This window comes from Rhamphochromis sp. 'chilingali' (assembly GCF_963969265.1).
Source record: "Rhamphochromis sp. 'chilingali' genome assembly, chromosome: 19".
Lineage (NCBI taxonomy): Eukaryota > Metazoa > Chordata > Actinopteri > Cichliformes > Cichlidae > Rhamphochromis > Rhamphochromis sp. 'chilingali'.
This window is the reverse complement of record NC_137946.1, coordinates 11782921-11803714: the sequence shown is the minus strand read 5'-3', so window position 1 is coordinate 11803714 and position 20794 is coordinate 11782921. Positions and strand designations below refer to the sequence as shown.

Genomic DNA, 20794 nt, shown 5'->3' with positions numbered 1-20794 from the left:
ACTCACAGGTCTACAAATTACTTACTGTTTGTTGCTGTCCAAGAGCGTCTCGATAAAAACCATATAAATGTTCCTGCTTCTTCAGATCGTATTGTCTCCAGACCTCAGCTTTGCTCTTTACCTCGGCCTCAGGCAACTGGGCGTACTGCTGCCGCTGTAACAGAATATTTTGAACTCAACTTACATAAGTTTGCATTGTGAGTCGTCTGAATTTTGTTATCTGCCACTGCCTTGTGAAAACGCTGGTTTTAAGTTGATCCAGGATTAGCTGATCTTGTTAATGCAAATCCTATTTATTCAGTGACTCAAAGCCACAGAGTATGAACAGCCAAGATAAAATTATTGACCAGAGAACACAATCCACCATCAGAAACACTGTGGAGCTGGAGGACAAAGAAGTGTTTACTGACATTAATGACACAAAACAGTGCCAAAAACTGACCGACATTCATAAAAGGCCCAGCATGGCACTGAATGAATTTTTTTACAAGTACAGCTATGCAAAAGATTTTGCAAAATATGTTTCAATTTTAAAGTGAATTAAATACTTTTTAAAACTAACATAAATCAACATTTAAAGAACTTTATTTTCCTTAAAAAAAATGCCCATCGCCACAGGATATGAGGGTCACTCACCATTAGAAACATGTATTCCTCAACAGTGTGAATCCTCATTTTCTGCAGTGCCGTGAAGGTCACTGAAACAGTTGTTCTGCTTTTGTTAAGCAGTTCCTGTAGAGACATTTTTACTTAATATATAATATAAAACACAAATGTTACTAAACAGTGAGGCGATAAAATGACATATTTATACCAATAGCTGCTCATTGGTTTTTAAATCCAAATCATCTTGGTGAGAGGTCTCTGGAACACTGGCTGGGTGTGACTGAGTAAAGACAGACAGTTTTACTCATATGCATATGATGTAAAAGGTGGGGATAATCAGTGCTTTGCAGTGAGCAGTCCTGTACCTCAGCTTCATACTCATCCCAAGCAGCTTTCCGTTCTGCCTCACTGAGCTCCTCGTCTTGTTTATGGTCCAGCAGGGATTCGTGCTCATGGTAAGTCACTATGTGGTCTTTGCAGTCTTCTAACAGCTGTGCCAGAACCGTATCCTGAGAAACATACAAGAAGTTATCTAGTGCTGCAAAATCTTAGTCAAACACCTGCGTGGTGTTTGACTAAGATTAAGACTGTAAGATTGAGACTGAAAATTAAGACTGTCGTTACCATTGGCAACACAGAAGCCGGTCTTTTGCTTTTCTTAGAGTTTGGATCGTTGAGCAGGTCTGGCTCGAATGTGTAAAGTTCAGTCAGCTCATGAAAGGTGAAGTGTCTCTCAATCTGCTGCTGATCTACTACTCGGAAGGACAGCGACTGCTTGGTCACCTGCCGATCGTAGATTTTCTCCTCCATGGTGCCCTGAAGATGACAACAATCACAATAACTAAATAAAAGAGTTGCAGCTGCAAGAATTAGTCCATATAAATTTTTGCATCGCTTTTCAGTTTACGTCTGATGTTGTTTTAATTTGAAAAGGACTATTTAGTGACCAATCTTAAACATTTCATCTGTTGATGTAACATGTGCAGAACATACAACAGTGGCACAGTAGAAAAGAAGCACATATGACTTTTAAACAGTGCCGTTTCTTCTAAACTACTAGAGAGGCCACAACTGACTTAAGGTCAAGACTTTGTGGAGCTCAATTTTCTAAATAAAAAAGCAAGCTTACCTGGGCCAAGAAGCGGTACACAAACACTTGTTTCAGCTGACCAAAGCGGTACACTCTGTAAATGCTCTGGATGTCATATGAGGGATTCCATGAGGCATCAAAGATGATCACCCTGTTAGCAGCCACCAGGTTGATGCCAAGTGAGCCAGCTTTTGTTGAGATGAGGAACAATCGGCCGCTAGAATAAAGATTATTCAAATTCAATCCGAACCTTCTGTTATATCAGTGTAGTTCATATAAAAGATGTGACAGAGAGAGACATTCTTTACCGGACATTTACAGGATTGTTAAACTCATCTGCCCACTTCTTCCTCAGTGTGGCACTGGTGGAACCATCGAAGCGGTAATAATCAACATTTTTAACCCAGCTGCCCGCTGTTAAAATTTAAACACAAGGAGGAAAAAAAAGCATAAAAATATAAACAGGCATTTCCTCTTAACTCATTATTTTCCTCTCCCATTAATAGAATACTACCTTTGAATGCTGATGGGTCTCTGGCACGGTGAGAATCCGCAAGAAAATCCTCAATCAGGTGTAATGAGATCAGTGACTGACTGAACACAATCCTACAAACGCATTTATGACATTAGACGCTGGCAGATCACTTGTTTAAATCTGCTTCATATCAGAAAACAAACATACACTTTATCCTCCAGTTCTTCAGCCATTCTCAGGATCTCAAACAAGAGCACCATCTTCCCTGAGTGCTCCAGGATTTTGGCATCTCTTTCAGAGAGAAGATCCTTGTACCAGCGCTCATCGGGACTCGGAGGCTTCAAGCTGATGGGTGCGTTCTCTACTGCTAAAGACATAAAATGGGAAAAACTGTAGCACATTTCACAAGCTATATTTGTTGGAGTATTAGTGGCATGTGGAGCTTTTATACCTTCCACTGCACAGACAACTTTGACATCATCAATAATTGGTGTGCTGTTGTGAGTGTTATTCCCTTCTTGTCCTTCGTTCTCTTTCATTCCTTCACACCAGCTAAAAATGAAGAAATAAACATAACCATTGTAGCATATGTATGCATGCTCCACATCTCTTCCTGGACGAGTGGACTAACCTTGATGAAACTTTGCATAAACATTGCCTTAGGGTACTTTGACTACCAAAATCTATATGGCGTATACAAATATTCTATACAAACTCCACAATCACATTTATTAGTGACACTTCCAGAGTTTATACACTTCCTGTCTACACAACATCCATTTTTCAATCTAGATTTATGCATCATGTTTCCTTGGATAGCCAGTTGGTCTACAATCTGTATTTGTTCCACCACTGCTTGAGAATACATCTTAAAGGAAAGGTCTTTAGTATTCCCATAACCCACCAGAATTGTTTTAGGGGTGCTTTAGGCTTTAATGAATAACAAATGAAGAGGTCTTACCTCTCAGCCTCAGTCATAGGGGTCTCTGCATCCTTGGGCAGATCTGCTGCTTTACCTTTACTCTTCTTTGCAAAAGAAAAAGAAAAACATGTTATTTCAGACTAATGAGTAATCAACATGCAGTTACGGAGATCTTTCTACCTTTTTTAATTTGCTCAGGTAGCTGAGCTGAAGGCACCATGGATGAGTCCAAATTCGGCCAAGGACCTGAAAGTCCTTGAACAGGTTTGCTCCAGGCCTCATCTTTTTGCTGTTATGTAAGGAGCTTACACCTGGGAAAAAGCACAACCATCTATAAACTCTTCAAGTAAAAAAAAAGACATCTATTTTAGGTTTATTTTAGGGCACAATACAGATCCGCACCTGTGAAATGGTCAAGGTAGTATCGGTATAGATTATACTGAAGTGGGGAAACCCTCACTGCCAGCACGTACTCATACTTCGGAGGCAGAAACTGTCGAAGCTCCGAGTAATCTCTTCTCTAAGGAAAAGACAAACACAGTATTGTGAGCTGGAATATAAATGCAATGAAGAGAGCATTCAGATGTTCTATTATTTTTACCTGTATGCATCCGCCTAGCACTGAATGCAGTACATGTGCTCGCTTCTTCATGATTCGGACATCTTTCGGGGTGGAGTCAGCACACTGGCCGTTCTCTATGGGGTTGATGAAGCGGTTCCTGAATTCGCCCAGTGAGCCCAGAAGGTTCTTCTTGATGAAATTGACCATGCAGTGGTCTGGGAACAAAATATGTATTCGCAATAAGATTTCTAAACAAAACAACTAATAGATTAGGCTAAAAGCCTTTAAAAACTGAGCACATTGTGAAAAACAAATCAAAATTCAGAGTTTTTTTGGATGCAAATTTGTCACGTAACGTAAATAAACACTAAAAGTGTCCCAATTTTGCAGAAGATTTGTCCTTAAAAACACACTATGGAAAAAAGGAGTCAGCATCAAGCGATGATGAGCTGATCCTGATGTTTCTAAACACGAAAAGGAAGAAACAGAGATTCTGGGTGTGTTCAGTATTCAAGAGGAGGCAGTAGCAGGGAGAATTTCATGGTTTGGTATGACGACCGCTTTCAGGATGTTGGCGGAGTGGTCATTTGAGGAGGCAGAGAAATCATTTCAGAAATCATGCCAATATATTCAGTACCGTGGTACGTTTTTGAGCAAGTACACTTTTTGCCAAATGTAGTGGCCTGATTGGTCAGAAAAAAAGAGGGAAAAATCAAGCCTGATCTGAACTTTTGTAGTGCCAACACTATGTTATACTTTGACTTGAATCCACATAACGAAATGAAACAAATAAAATAAGTCAAAGCAGAAAATCAGTAGCTTGGCATCACCAGACAGATCTACAAAGGCAGGAAATTCTGGATGTTCTCATGTCTGTTGTCGATGTTCTGAAGCGAACAGAACTACAACCAGAATTTCAAAGGTGTGATATAGTACTGAGCAACAAAATAAATCAAACAAACCACAGCATTCAGGGATGTTAGCAGTAGGTCACACCTGCTGCATAATGAAAGAAGTGGCTGTGGAAGAGCAAACAGACACTTTGCAGCATAGCAAATTAAGAGCTCTCAAACTAGCTTTGTATCCTGGTCAGAAAAAAAGGTTAAAAGCATCGAAACCAAACTACACAACTGGCTTCTGAACACAAATAAAGGAAACAAAATTTGATGACTACAATTACTGCAAATCCTGTTTAAATGGGGACACTTGAGAGAGTAACTCCACCATCATGCACTTATTTAAACTAATTATAATCCCCATGTTTCTCTGTAATCACTTTAGGACTTCATGGCCACAGTTATGATGACCTAGTGCTGCAGACTTACACTCAACGAGGTTGTTCTGCAGTGGCGTGCCAGTCAGCACCACTCTTCTTTGAGTTTTGATGGCATTCATAGCTTTGGAGATATTAGAGCCATCATTACGCAGGATGTGCCCCTCGTCACAAACCACAAAGTCGGGACCTGAAAGGAAAAACAACATCAGATTCCATGAGCAAAGGCACGACACCTAAAATAGAAAGTCTTTTAATAGTAGCATGCCATAACAAAGTCACTGGACCTGGATCCACAAGTGTGCGATAAAACTCCTCCTTCCACTCGTCGTTGTTGATTTTACAGTCTAATGACAGGATGCGGTACATGTCATACCCCATTATCATCACACCTCCGTCTCTCTGCCACCTCTGCAGAGCTCTGAGTCGACCCAAGTTATGCTTCATTGTAGCCAGTTCTATCACCTGTGACCAATAAGGACATGTTGCTGACACCATATGAGGCAAACCAAAGATTTCTGGCCTTGTTTTTTTATATATATATAATTTTAACACTTTTAAATTTCTTTGGTTACCTTGACTTTATCTTCCCCCATGTTGTTTTGCCATTTCCTGAACTCACTGACCCAGTTGAGGATGGTATTAAGCGGACACACAACCAAAGCAGTTCTAAATTTCAGTTCTGTGGACAGCAACACTGTGTGGAGGAACGTCACCACCTGTCAAATGAGACAACTATGAATATGACACATCCAGAAGTGCTGTCCCCTTCTAATGGACAAGTTCATTTAAAACAGACTGAGATTAAGTGAAAAACTTCCCTGTAGTATGACTGATCACATCTTTCATTTCTGTTTTCCGAAATCAACGACTCTGCATTCACTAGGCTAAAGAAGAGAGGGACCATAAAGCCCACAGTGTGTCAACAGTACACAATTCATAAGTCAGCATTCGTGATGCTATAGGGGTGTAAAAGTGAACATAGAATGCATAAGTCACCATAATGCTGAACAAGACAGACAGGTTTTAGAGCAACATTTACTGGCATCCACTTGAAATCTTTTTCAGGGAAGTTCTTACTTATTTCAGTAAGATGACATCAAACCACATTCTACATCTATTACAAGATCATGACTGAAAGCAAAAAAGAGTCAGGCTGCTAAACTAGCCCGAAACAGTCCAGGCCTGTCACCCATTGACCCAACAGAACTGCTCAGAAAAATAGGAAACAGCAATTTGCTAAAAGAAAAGAAAAACATCTCACTGTCTCAAGGCATAAAATGAGCAGATATTTTTATATTTTCAATAAAACAAATACTCAATTTCAGCATTTGATATGTTCAGTAAATGAACCTAAATAAATGTTCAAATACATAAATAAAAATGCAATCTACTTTTCCTGACGTTTCACACAGTATCACAACTTTCTGAAAAGACCGGGCTGTATCAAAAATGAAAGCACAGACAGAAAATAATCTTTGGTTCAGGGAGTGCGATTTGTGATTCTGTGCAACTAGCATATCAAGGGTGGACATGTGTGTGTCTTTACCTGCAGAGTCTTTCCGAGGCCCATGCAGTGTGCCAGTACACAGCCTGATCCAGGAGAGGAGTTGGCCTTCTTCACAGACTCACAACAACTATCCCAAATAAACTGGACGCCTTGGGGAATGACATTGTGATTAGGTTTTTGGGGTGTTTTTAAATACATTTTAACAAGCTAAATACAATTAGCTCATATTAGACAAGTTTTAGGAGAGACGTGGATTTCAAACACAAAGTCTTAATGAACACAAAATTAAAAATGTATAATTAATCTAACTGCCCTAAGCATCAACATGATTGCAAAGCAAAACACAAAAGACAGAAACTAACCGTCCACCTGGTGAGGCTTCAATATTGTGACCAGGTTCCTGTGCACCTGAACGAGAGGCTTCTTGGTCTCCTCATCCTGATCCAGGATCAGCTTGGTTGTGACGGGACACGCCACTTGAGACAGCTCATCCTCTATGACAATGATCTGCAACACAAACAAATATGTCCTAAAAAGTTTCACTGCGTTGCATGTGCTGTGCTCGGTGTCCTTGATCTACAGGTACAAGGCATCTTATCAGCATTTCCTGCTCTAAACACTGATTTCTATTGCTATGGTGAAGTTTAGCGCAGTACCTCTCTCCTGTCTTCCATCTGTTGTTCCCTATTTGCCAAACGTTTGCATCTCTCCTCCTCCTCTCTCAGGGCTTCCTGAGTCTCAGCACGAAGGTTTTCATCTTCAATTATTCTGCGAATCCTTTTGCGTCCTTTCGGGGTGACTTTATTTTCGCGGGCCTCCTCAGGTGCATCCTCTTGATCGGTCTGTCCAGAGAACAATCCAACAGTCAGTATGTCAATCAGGCACGAGAGTTGTCTGTTGTTGTTTTTTGGACAAGGTTTATGGTATCACACATAAACAGGCCGAGATAAGAAGAATAACACATAAATTCATAAAGAGATAAAAGAGGATAATTCGATACCTTTTCACTGCTGGAGTCTGACAACAAAATGTAAGCCACTTGCGTTTTCTTTTCGTAACCATGAAGCTCATCATTCACCTTTGTGTTTGCTCTGGAGTTAAAAATAAGAAAGTATGTTTTCAAAAAAAGAAGGAAAAAAAAAAGAAATTGTGCCGATCAGGTTATCCAGTAAATCTAAAACTACTAAGCTGCTTGCTCAAATCTAACCTTTGCGTTCTTCTTTATATTATTTTCAGGTCTTTACAATTTGTGCATTGGCACGGTATAAATTTAACTGAATTGAACGCTGATTCTTATCAGTGGAAGTTGAAATAAACATACTTTTTGAGCTTGTCTTCACCAGCCTCGTCACCCGACTCGCTCAGCTCCTCACTCATCCCAGCATCTTCATCCAGCTCATCGCTGTCGGCCTCACTTTCACTGTCGGCTTCACAGAAAACAAGTTAGACGAGATACTCATCTCCTGTTCCATCTGATCACTGTCTAAGTTATTCTTACAGCTCTGATTTTCTTTCCTGGCTCCTCTTTTGCGCTCCCGTTTTCCATCTTTGCTCTTTGGTGCATCCTTGTTACTTGATGTTCCCTCATCTAAGATAAGTTTGTGACGGAGGAGGTGGTGCCTGGAGATGGGCCCATCAGAGTAGTAGTCAGATGAATCTTCGGTAAAGTCTTCCCCTGTATCAGAGACATATTCTATCATTATTATTATTTATGCTCTTTAACCACCCCAAGTGATATAACAGCCCTCTGCCACTGGGATAGCTTCGCAATTTTGTATTAATCTCATAACTGAGATACTGGTTAAATAAAATCTGGAAAATCTATTCATAAGGAAATGCACAAGATTAAAACTTGTAATACCAAGAAAAAAACTTACCATCTTCATCTGTTCCACTACCATCATTGCCTCGTTTGATCTCCTTGTCACTCAGTGAATCAGATTCATCCTCCTGTGTTTCTTCATCTGAAGAGATATCATCACCCGAGGAGTAGTTGGATTTAATTTGGGCCAATAGCAATTTCTTAGCGATTCTTTCAAAAGTAGAAGAGAAGGAAAAGGCACCTGAAGTTCATTTCATGATCAGTTTCATTGTCTTCAGCTGGATATTTTTACACTTATTGTTACACATTACAACAAAATATGGTAATATTTGGGCTATATTACACAGAAATGATCATTTAAGTGCTCAGCTGCCAATATTCCAAAAGCTGGTGGCATTAAAAAGAAATCAGCTATATATGGTGAGTCGCTTCTAGTGGATCCGCATTATGTCTTTAAGTGATGAGCCCAGTTTGAAGCTCTTGTAGTTGCTTCACAGACCAATTAAAAAGAACTGCCACAACACTGAAAGACATATTCAAAACATTAGTATAGAAAGCAAAAGAAAAACGAGACAGAGGCATTTTTAAGAGTAAGAATTTATTACGACAAACAAGGATTCTTCACACACAAAAACAATAGTCTCAAACTCTCAATAGTTTGTTCGCCCTTGGGAAATCGCGAGTAACACTTTTCTTTCTTTTTCCCTCTTTTTTTTTTTCTTGCTCGAGTCTGACAGACATATGTTTGCAAAAATGACATTATGTTCATGTATTCCGCTCATCCTTTAAACTGTGACAGCTCTGATTTGAAGATCTACAATCTTTCGAGGCGACCAAAAGGCAATATAATCATGATTCTCCCAATTTTCTTGAAAAGGGGGACAAATTACACGTGGGACACAAAAACAGAAAATTACTGTACATAAAGATTTACTTAGAATGAAACATTAACTTTTTTTTCCCTACCCCAGGGGGTATCACATTTCAAAAATGGCTGAAGTATATTCAAACTGCAGTAAAATTCACGTAAAAAAAAAAAAAAACATGTAAAAAGTTCATTGTTTTAATACCATGTGGTGTTTTGAAGAATATATACAATAAATAACCCCTTTAAACTCCATTTACGTGGACCCAACACTGCATGAGTCGTATCTGGCTCGGGTTTGTCTACTGCATCCTACTTCAGCCATTTCTCCCACAGGGTTGACCCTGTTTTCAAGTAGGCTATAATCCAGGTCAGTGGACATCAGATAAGCACCACTTTCACTGATACCAAATCCAACGTCCGGTGAGAACTTATTGTTAAAGTACACACAGTACAGAAATGTTAGACGACAGCAGCAGGAACAGATGAGAGTCTTGAATCTCATTTGATATGTTTCAAGTTAGAAGAAAGACGCAGCAGAAAGCGCAAAGACACTGAAATGAAAATGAACACAGCCACATGCTACGTTTTAGCCCAGTAACTACAAACAATGTAAACTTTACATTTCTGCTGACCATTTTCCCCATGATAAAGTTGCACTACAACTACACACAGACGTCATGTGATGCTATTCATGTTGATAGGAGGCTACAATATCCCAGATTTAAGTGACTGTCGCCTAACAGCACTGCATTCACTGCTGTGCTGTCAGAAAATCCGCCCTGAAAAAAACATGAGAAAACAAACAAGTCACATCAATAAAGACATAGTGTAAACTTGGTTGCTTGTTTTTTGCACTCTAACAACTGTTTCACAGCCCACTCTCATTTCAGATAAGGTAGAAATGATCACGATTATAATCACTGTTCTGAAATAAATGTTTTCATCTGCTTTACATGAGTAAAAGCACAAGCTGGGTCTCCTGTTAAGCAGGATTTAACCGGCTGCAAGTTTCAGTCATTACGTTTAATGGTCAGCAGTAATGTATAGTCTGTGTATAGAAAGTGGGCCAAAACACTAGAAAAAGCATAGGTGTTTCTAAAGAACACTGCATAGCACGTACATCATTTGGGAGAAGAGTAGGCCAAATGAAGAAATTTAGATGCGAGGTGTTAAATTAGAGGGGAAAAAAGGAGATTAGGATTCATCTCTGATTGCACTTTACGGTAAATCTTAGCTACTTCAATGGTATTGCACAAATGCTGTGCTATTACTCTGGGCTTAGCCTCCAAGAGCAGTAATCAAATTTCACTCACTTCCATTGGAAAGGGTTGGTATCAGAAAGCTCGACAGAAAGATATTAACAGAGGTAAAGAGGTGGAAAATGAGTGTGAGACGTAAGATAATCTCAGTCAGAAAACAAAAGTAATACTCAAAGTATTCAACTTCTTCGAACTCAGCTTCTACTCCCTACCAATATGTAATAGTTTTCAGAGCTCAAGTGAACTGACTGGATTTCTAGCTTTTATTTGAGACTCCTGACAAACTGAAGCAAGTAATACCTGCATGTCGACACGCTTTGACTTAAGTCATTGGAATGAGCACACAGGAAAGCAAGTGAGTGTCAGGCTGACACAAAGCCTGCTCCAAAGTGCATTAGCTGTGACTGTGGGTGTCAGCGGTGCAGCAGGATTTCAACTTGTTTCCAGAGATGAAGTAAAAACTTGCTCAAAGACAATTGTTGGGAGTCTCCTAACTTTCAAAGAAGGCTGACTACATACCAGATTACAGAGGTATTTTATCAAATTAGATTGTACTAGATTATACATCGTGATGGCCGAGTGTAAACACCAGAGCCTTGAAGGTGCATCAAACAAACACTTAACTATCAAACATGTTAATGAAAAAAAAGCACATTACTTCTACTGCAGCTGGTGGTTAACTTACCACAACTTGCATAAAACCCAATAGCTGGTTTGGAAGGCTGGGTGCGTATCCTCAGCTCATGATACTGTTTTGAGGTGAGGGCTGTGGGAGACTTTGAGAACTGTTTTGAGAGCTGCTAAACTAACAAAAGTTTGCATTTTTTGTTTGTTGGACTGTGAGAGGAGCCATGTAACAAATCGTGAGACTTACAGACACTCACAATACCATAAAGGTAATTACACTTTGGCACTTCTTTCAAAGTGCAGCAATAAAGTAAACACTTTTATAATGCAACAACTCTGTGGTGTCAAATAAAAACCCATTTGTGTGTGACGTTCGGGTCCTGTGCTGTAGAAAAATTACAAAAAGGGACTGCACGCATCAAACTTTTGGGCCTAAAATTATTCAAAAGCTGAATAAATTGAATCTAAACACATGTACAGAGCCAGGTACATTGTCTCAGATCAGTTTATTCAAAAACCAATCTTTTTACCATCTAGCCCACAATTGAATGCTCACACCACAACTGTGACCATTAAAGCTAGGAGCAGGTATTCAAAAAAAAAAAAAAAAAGGTGAAGCATAAAATTTTTAAACATGTTTTGCAACTCTGCAAGCATCGCTCCCCATTTGTAATATAAAACAGAAAAAGGTTTTGATTAAATTATATTGTTTTTAAAGTCATAATATGTGCAGATAATGTTGCTGGCAGGTTTCAAACTTTATCCTTCACCTGGAAAATAATAACACTCCATTTACTTCAGTCAACAGTGCCACTCCATGTTGTTTTTGTGTAGTTTGTAAAAACACAGAATGAACAGTACATCGAAGCTCACTTTTATACTCACAATGAAACCACACCTGTACTCGTGGTGCTCAGGTTAAGCTGTACGCCAAAACAAGCTTCACTGTTCAAATGTATACTTTGACCTCCTTCATTCAAGTGGGTCTCTTAACATCAGCCAAGTGTCCCAGGGAGAATACGCAGGTATGATATAAGAAATAATACTAAAATGTTCTTGTATTTCTAAATGTAAAAAATAAAACAAAGACGAGCAGATTACGTTGCTTATCAATAACAAAAACCACGTCACGATTTTATCTCTAGAATGTGTATTTGATCGCTGGGGCCCTACTGCAGCTACGTTTGGGTCGTGTTTGAATTGGCTGTAACTGAGTCCTAATGACATGGGTGTTGCTAGACTTTGCGCAGACGTCAGGATTTGAAGTTGCAGCTTTTCTTCTACACCTAACTTGCTTTACAAACTCTACATCCGGGCTTTTTGAACCGTACCTATTTTCTGGATCATCGTCATCTTCTGCTGCCCATGAGGGCCCAGACTGCTCCTCATCTCCTATAAGAACAAACATCAGAAACATGAATTTCAAAATGAAATTAAGCTGCTACGTTTTGAAAACATATATATTGCCAGAAAAAGTGAATGCTGGATTGTGTGGACATTGAAAGAAAATATTCATATTTATTTTTGTCACAGTTCTTACTTCATGATTCATGACGAACCACTAATGACACAAAGTTCTGTTAAAACTTCTTGAGCCATCACTTATTTCTTTATATTTTGCTATGAAAATGGAAAATAGGTTAAACAATTTACTGAAACATGTAAACATACATGGTGACACAATATAAAAGCAAAACAAATGACCACTTTTATTCTTCAACACCATCTTCAGTAGTTGTGCAGGCTTCTTAAAGGACATTCAAACAAATCTTTGGATGTTGGCTGCCTTTTGTTCTTTTCTCTATCAATATAATCTCACACTGCTTCAACAATTTTGAAATCCTCTCTCTGGGGCGGCCAATCAATGACTGACAGTGTTCCACTGTGTGTTTTTCTATCCAGATATGCTTTTATTGCATTGGCAGCACCACTGTCTAAAATGCAGTTTCACACCATTAAGAGCTTCCACCATGTTTTTAAAAAGGGCCATTTCTCAAAGTTTCCCTTCCTTCTTGACAGTCACTGGTGCTTTTTCAGGTCTTTACTAGATTTTTTTTCATGCTTCCTAATCTCTTGACCCAGATACTGTTCATCTGCTGTAGATAGTTTATTTTAGGCCTGCCACTTCTTGTTCTGTCCTTACACTTGCCCTGTTTCCTCAAATTTTCTACTGACATGCTGGATGCCATGTTGAGATACATTGTTCTTGCTCAATAGCTCTTTGGGCATCACTTTGTTGGTGCGAAAATACTATTTTATGCCTGCCAAACTGTGTTAACTTTGGCATTTTTTGTGCAAAAGAAATGGGAACAAGCTGCTACTAACAAAGTGCCTAAAGATACAATTTAAAATTGGTTCTTTGCTAAGTTCTCTGTTATGTGACTGGTTAGTTGACTTTTTTAAGCTTAAATGATTCATAGATCAGTGGTAAGTAGCTCTGGTCAGGTACAAGGACTGGGCTAAAAATGAAAAAGTGCAAAGGCAGCCAATGACCTTCAATAAGCCTGAAGAATTATTGCAGTCTTACTTGTTGGAAGTAAAATATGAAGAATTAAGGGGTGGCTCAAGACTTTTGCACAATGGATCTAGACACCTGTAAAACTCACCTGACGATTGGTGGAATGCAGCTGCTCCTAATAAGGCCACATCTTCTGTGATTGGCTTCATCTTCTGATCACTTCCATCGCTCCCAGAGTCATCGTCATGTTCTTCTTCACTTGATGAGGTCGATGAATCCATTGCTTCCTGACGAGATTTAGTCTTAGCGTCCTCACCTTGTATCCTACTCCGCTTTCTAGCCACACCCTCCTCTCCTCTCTTGACAAGATGAGGCTTCCCTATTGACCTCAGCGTATTTAAGTGTTTTATTTTCTTTTGCGAGTCTTGCTCGTCGCTAGAGGAGTCCGTCCCACTTTCACCGCGAGCTTTGACTCTTCTGTTAGTTGAGTCGGCCTCAGGGGTGCGATCCAGTATCTTGCGTTTCCGCCTAATATTCTCTGGTGAGATTGGAGTGTTCTTATTAAGCCAGAAGAGACATTTTTTCGCCACTTTATTTGGCGACGCTTTACCACCATCTTCATCACTCTGGGGTTCATCAGAACTTTGTGTCATCGCTGCTCGCTCAAGCAGAGCAGCAGGGACTTCATCTGAATCAGAGTCGTCTCTTGTCCTGCTCAGACTCTGCTCTTCAGTTGTTTTAGCAGGCACCGTGTTGGGGGCCTCTTCAGTGTCAGAGTCGCTGTCACTGTCTCCTACTGAGAGAGATGTTTTGGTTTTCACATCACTTGGTCGGCGCAAAGGGGTTGTCTTCACCCGAGGAGAACGTCTATTGCCCTGTTCTTCTTCTAGATACAGAGATGCACTGGAGTTGTCATTGCTCATCTTGCTACCACTTGTTTCTTCATCTTCTGATACATGTTTTTCCTTTGACTTCTTATCTTTCTTTCCCTCCTCGGTTTTGGGGGGCGCAGATGACGGCTCCTGCTCCATAGCTACAGGTGTAAGTTGTACTACTAGTTTTTTAGTCATGTCAACGCCGCTTTCAGTAGATTTCAGGCCAATCTTTTGTGCTCTCTGTCTGGCTTTATGTGAACCTGAAACCATCTCCTTGCCCGGACAGTCTTGTAGACTCCCATCTGCAAAGCCCTTGGAGTCAGAGTCGTTATCTTCTAAATGTTCAGCTGCCAATTTCTGCAAGTCACTCAAGCACCTGTCATCAGGTATGTCTATCTCCATTTCTGCTTCTGTTACAAGTCCATCAAAGTGGTCACTAAGCAGTTTTTCCCAATTGCTCGATACATCCAAATCACTGAATTCTTCCTTAAGGCTATCCTCCAGTCCTGCTAGCGATTTTCTCAAGCCTTTAACTACTTCCAAAAATGACTTCAGGTACCTAGTGCGAACACCAGGTGTTGGTTTGTTTTGTGTCACACTATGAATGAAATTGACAAAAGTTTGGTTTAAGGTATTTGTTGAGTCCACTAAATGTTTGGCCTTTTTGGTAATGTCCTTGGAAACCTGCAGCATGCTGTAGTTGAACATCACATTTCCATCCATACCAGTGTGATCCCATTTATCCAGAGAAATGTTTTGAGGTGAGTGTGGTAAAATGTTGAAAATCTCAGATTTCCCCGGATCGACTCGATTCCTCTTGCGCTGCTGTTGCCACAAACGTTCCATGTTCTCAAGGACACTGTCACAAGCCATGACCAGGTCAAAAAGAGGTTCTGGGCTACACACATAGCAGTACCATTTGCTCTCCAAGATGCCCGACAGTTCCTTCCTTCCCAAATTTCTTAAAATGCACTTCTTACAGAAAGCATTGCTACAGAAATCGCAGCAGATCAAGTTGCCTCCTTCAGCACACCACCTGCACGAGGGGAAAAGAGAGATGATAAATGTGGCTGACAAAAGTGAGTTAATGGAAATGTTAATATTTCAGTTAAATGACTGAATGCTACTAAATCGTGCCTGCACTGCTCATCCATCCCGTCACAATCCTTGCTGATGTCATCACTTGAGTAATAGTTGTAGCAAGACTGTCAAAACAAAACATTTAATTAGAAACAGCTCTGAGCAATGTATTATAAACACTAACAAGGTGAAAAATATAATTCTGTTGATGATATCAATATACTTGAGGTCAGGTTTTTTTAATGCATCTTTTTTCAGTTTTGCTATTGTTTTCAATCAGGCATCAAACCCAGTGCTGACAAATCAGTCTGGCTCAATATTGTGCATGACAGTAGTTTTATTTTTGTTTTACTGGTATTCATGACAAGAAGCCACCCACACAAGGCCAACAGAATAAACACACATCACCAAGACAAATTATGAGCCGCACCACAAATAAGGACCGAGGTTTAAAAGAATTAAAAACACCTGATATTAGGGCTGCTCGATTATGGCAAAAATGATAATCACCATTATTTTCACTGAAATTGAGATCACGATTATTTGACAATATTTATTTAACCCTTTAAGACCTACCATAGAACCAAGTCCGCCAGAGCTTATATTATTTTTTTTGCATGTTGTAGTGCCATTTGTGGGAGCATTTCAAGTTGCTATACATCAATACAACTGTTATAGCCCATATTTTAATAATATGTATGTATTAAGTCCATAGTAACTACATTAATTGCAAAAAAGTGCAATAAACTACAAAAAAATTGAAAATCGTTTTTGTTTTTTTTTTACATATATTTCTACTTGGAGAAATTTAAGAGGTTTATCTCTCAAAACTTTAAATACAAAAAAGTTGCAAAAAATAGTTTACAACAACAGGAAATTTATTTTGAGTGTCTTCATAGTTTTATTTTGGAGATACAGCAATTTTTATATACTGCAGGAAAAACAAAAAAACAATCCTATGATGCAAATTTGCAAAGAAAACAGCATGTGCATCAAAATAAACTAGTTCTAGCAGTGCAATTTGAGTTCTAAGCATCCCAGAAACTATTCAGAAAAGTCAAACATGACTTATAAAAACACCAGTATAGGCTTTTAAGGCCTACAAGGTTCTACAGGGATTTAAAAATAGTTACACAAAACGGAGCGTGCTGCTCTGACCGGCTTTAAAGGGTTAACAATAACAATGTATTGAATAATGACTTTTAAAAAGTAATATAAAATAGTGTGCAAATACTGGTAACAGTGCAAATGTTTGCAATATAAGAAATAAATGAAAAATGTAAACATCTATGTTTAGTGAACTTTGCAGTGTTGCTCTGTGGTGCAGCTACTACACCGTAGCAAAGTTTACACACTATGTCTACTTGATCCACGTCTGACTCCGCGAACCCATAATGTTTCCACACCACTGAAGTTTTTTTTTACCTCTTTTCAACCAACGGCAGTCACTCTCCTCTCCAAATAACTTCTGCTTAGCTTTCCGAGCTTCCCTCGGGTCCTCTTAATTGTTGTGACACGTGTTCGAAATGCAGAGCGGTGCGCTTGATTTACCACACGGAGCAGCGCGAGAGTAAAGCATGAGGGAGGGGCTAATAATCGGCTCAGTCATTTTTAATGATCGTTGAAAGCCCAGATCGTAATCGTGATTAAAATTCGATTAATTGAGCAGCCCTACCTGATATGCCTGATGATGTTCATGATTAACAATCAAAAAACCCAAAGAATATAAATGTAGTATTTAACAGCACAAAGTTATGTATTCTTTTCTGTGCTTTGGACTTACTGACTATATTGTTCTGATAACGTTCAAAAAGTGGGTGAAATAAAAAATTCTAGTATATCAATAAGCAGACTCACCTTGCATATAAGGACTTTCAGAACTGGGTGGCGATACAAGGAATCCCTCCGGAAGTGGTTAACTTGTCGGCCACACGCAGTGCAACTCACAATTCCAATGTGTTCAACTCCTGGGAAACAAAAGCTCCATTATTAGCAATTACATGGTTATAAAGAATGGGTTGCAGGACAGCTTCTCTTGTTGCATCTTTACGTACACCCAGTACATTTTCCTGGTAAAATCTAAAAGAGCGAGATCCCTTACCGGACTCAGGCAGTGGAGATTAAAAGTGAGGCACTGCAATCTCCAAAGTGGATTGTCAGAAGGCTCTCTTCCAAAATAATGACTATTTAGATACTAAGTGAAGTGATATTTTTTTCATATTACTTTAAATACTTGAGCATTTGTGCCTAAACCATTAATAGAACTAATAGAATAAACATTCTCTTTTTGATGTGTTGCAGATTTGATTCTTTATACTAAAATTCCTGCCTGAGCATTAGCTAGTGAGCAATTTCATAGGAGTAGTAACTGACCTCCACGTCTTCTTGAAAACTCTTTCCGCATTACGCTTGATTTCCGGCTGCGAAACTCCGGGCCCCTGAAATCATCTCTGCCATTGTCGACTGCTTCAGGCCTGACCAGCACAGTGCCTGTGCAAACAAAAAGTAATCATACAGTTCCATCATTATTAAATATGAAATTAGAAAGCCAAAGCCAGTTACAGACTTGAAGATCCTGCATACCCTATAGGCACTCCAGCACATTTACAATGACTTAATTTTGTTAACTTCATCATAAAGTAAAAAAAAAACAAAAACAACAACAACAACATGCAGATATAAACGTGAAGTCTATCAACGATATACTCTGAATGAAACACTAGCCCACTTTCTAGGAAAATGTTATGATGGTGTATAAATAATTATGTTTAGTGTCAAAGTAGCAGTGTGTGTGCAGTCAACAACCTTACGACCTACCTTTAGGCAATCTAGTGATATCAAGGTGACCATTTGCATTAACTGGTCCAAGAACCAAGTCCTCACTTGCATTTGAGTCCCCGGATTCATCCAATCCAGAGTGCTTCATGACAACTGAGGGTTTTCTGTAACATCAGTTAAAGAGAAATGAGCTATATTTAACAAAGTTTAAAAACCTACATGGACAGCAAAAAAGGAGATGATGCACACCACAAATTTTGTGGTTGAAATACTTTTAAACACACAATAAACTCACCGCCTCGAGTACTTGCCATCAGCACCAGCCTGCAAAACGAGACGGTTTGTTTATTTAGGCTGATGGTCATCATGGCTTTGTGTTGAAAAGTATCCCAAAGGGAAATGCATTAAAACATTTTTCTGAGTCTGTGAGTCATTTGAATAGAGCATAAGGACATGACATAATTTTCATAATACTGAGCAAATATGTTTTACAGATACCTCCAACCTCCATACAGTTAGACTACTGCTCAGATGACAAAAATAACTGAGTTTTTGAGAGAAATTGTGACACAAATTGTTAAGACTATCGCTATTCCTAATAAAACAGCAACAAAAACATGTAAGTGGATGAACCGGCTCTATGATTCTTTGATACAGACAATGTGTGTGAGGTGTACAAGAACAGAATTTAATCTACTTGACATTTTATACGCATTAGTTATCCACTTGACAAATATTTGTTATTTGTCTCTCTAGATTAGGTTGTAGATCGAGTCTGTGTTAATACATTTTGGAGAAGGGCTGTTGTTTTTACTAAATCCAGATAAAACCGTTAATGGCACCATTAGTGCCATCAGTGTTACGCAACATGACGAAACACTACAAACACACATACTACACTGACATGTGTTTATTATGCATGTTCACTTACCTCTGTCAAAGTAGAACAGCACCTGTTTGTCAAACCTGTGAACAAAAGATCAGTAAAAAATAAATTGGTAATGCATGTAAACGTGTTTCCATTAGTCATGGTTAGAGTGATTAAAAGATGTACCATCAGCATCCTCAACTTTTGCTGTGCCACTGCTGTCCTCAGTGGAATTAGCCAAGTATTCATGAAGTTTGTTGACCAATACATTTAGCTTGCTGGTAGAGTTGCTGGACAGGAGAGGAAAAAAAGCAGGGCAGTGTTTATTTGATTAAACAAAACAATTCGGATTATACAGTGCTGTGGAAAAGTATTTGTCTGCTTTCTTAGCTCAGACAAAGATAACCAGAGTAAATACTAAATGTAGTTATTTAAATGATTATTTCATTTATTGAGGGGAAAAAAGCTATCCGAACCTACTTTGACCTACATGAAAAAAAAAACTGCCCTTTAAACCTAGTAACTGCTTTTGCCACTGTTGGCATCAAGAACTGAAATAAAGCATTTGTGATAACTGGTAAATAGTTTTCCACATCGCTTTGGAGGAAATTTGGCTCAGGTTTCCTTGCAGAGTTGCTTTAATTCCGTGACATTGGCGGTTTTTTGAGCATGAATGACTGGTTTATGGTGATGCCTGTCTCAATCAAATGAACTAGGCCACTCCAAAAACCTTCATTTTGGTCTTCTTGAAGCATTCACTGGAGGATGTCGCAAAACATTAGAAGTGGCTTTGTAACAACTTTTTCTACACGGGACCAGGTAGCTTTGTTCGCTTAATAACTGAAATCATTTAAAAACTGCATTTCGTATTATCCCCACAAATCTGGCTAAACTATATAGAGGTACTTACTTCCGTTTTAGATAATCATAACCTATGTTTTGTCCAAAACTTGTTCGTTTATACCAGCTAAAAAGTTTACACTCACCTGATCAACATTAGAATTAGAAATAACTCACTTTCCTGATCGATGTAAATACCTCTCACATGAGACAAAGGCCCAACCTCAAATCTACAAGTAGAGCTAACTAGGTTAACATGGTATGAAGACTACTTTCTGATGCCCCCTTATTTACAAGTGGTCAGCAGGGCTTGTTTGGATTGGACAGACTTTTAAGCAACCACAAAGAGATCAGATTCTGCTCCCGGGAGTGTACTATAAATCACTGCACTCCTTTGAGTTCAAATTATGAGCCAGCTTATGTATGCTACGTTCAGCTCCTCCAAAGTTAGCTAAGAAAAGGCTTCTAGAACTGTTTACGAAAAGCCACGTTTTTCGATTTATATAGCCTAATGTGCTGTCCTACCTCCATTACTATTATGTTACTACTAAACTAAACTTGAACTGGCCCGAGTATTATTACCTATGCGGTCATTCTGGTTTAAATAACAGTTAGCTAACTCTGTTAGCAAGTGGCTAAGCTAGCTTGCCGTTATATTTGCTAGCAACGCTAAACAAGCGCACTGTAAACCGCCGGTTTTACCTCAGCGTCACTGCAGACATGTTGCGAAGCAGCTGAACAACCGAAGTCGTTCAAGTTTTTACACTTTCATAGCACAAAATAATGTGGCGCTTAATCTATGATCCACATCACATCCCACACATCCGTTATTGATAACAACTGAACCGCCCGTCAATGGATCTATTTCGCCTCTTTTTTCC

General features: G+C 39.1%; 1 protein-coding gene across 1 annotated transcript in view; it reads right to left on the bottom strand.

Moving 5' to 3' along the window:
• The window catches only part of LOC308386548 (transcriptional regulator ATRX-like), a 22630-nt gene extending 1836 nt beyond the window's left edge, over nt 1-20794 (bottom strand). The window contains exons 1-34 of the mRNA XM_080866165.1: nt 20616-20794; nt 19260-19363; nt 19137-19171; nt 18501-18529; nt 18245-18369; nt 17801-17917; nt 17285-17394; nt 15485-15552; nt 13621-15383; nt 12346-12406; nt 8316-8470; nt 7937-8113; nt 7760-7865; nt 7439-7529; nt 7095-7280; nt 6801-6945; nt 6478-6587; nt 5504-5647; nt 5216-5393; nt 4981-5118; nt 3695-3870; nt 3496-3613; nt 3274-3404; nt 3133-3197; nt 2623-2723; nt 2379-2538; nt 2211-2302; nt 2005-2110; nt 1736-1913; nt 1231-1422; nt 972-1115; nt 815-886; nt 637-732; nt 26-154 (exon numbers count right to left, since the gene is read on the bottom strand). Coding sequence (XP_080722291.1) covers nt 26-154; nt 637-732; nt 815-886; nt 972-1115; nt 1231-1422; nt 1736-1913; nt 2005-2110; nt 2211-2302; nt 2379-2538; nt 2623-2723; nt 3133-3197; nt 3274-3404; nt 3496-3613; nt 3695-3870; nt 4981-5118; nt 5216-5393; nt 5504-5647; nt 6478-6587; nt 6801-6945; nt 7095-7280; nt 7439-7529; nt 7760-7865; nt 7937-8113; nt 8316-8470; nt 12346-12406; nt 13621-15383; nt 15485-15552; nt 17285-17394; nt 17801-17917; nt 18245-18369; nt 18501-18529; nt 19137-19171; nt 19260-19363; nt 20616-20635 — 5622 coding nt within the window. The 5' untranslated portion in view covers nt 20636-20794. The remainder of the gene's footprint in view (nt 1-25; nt 155-636; nt 733-814; nt 887-971; nt 1116-1230; nt 1423-1735; nt 1914-2004; nt 2111-2210; nt 2303-2378; nt 2539-2622; nt 2724-3132; nt 3198-3273; nt 3405-3495; nt 3614-3694; nt 3871-4980; nt 5119-5215; nt 5394-5503; nt 5648-6477; nt 6588-6800; nt 6946-7094; nt 7281-7438; nt 7530-7759; nt 7866-7936; nt 8114-8315; nt 8471-12345; nt 12407-13620; nt 15384-15484; nt 15553-17284; nt 17395-17800; nt 17918-18244; nt 18370-18500; nt 18530-19136; nt 19172-19259; nt 19364-20615) is intronic.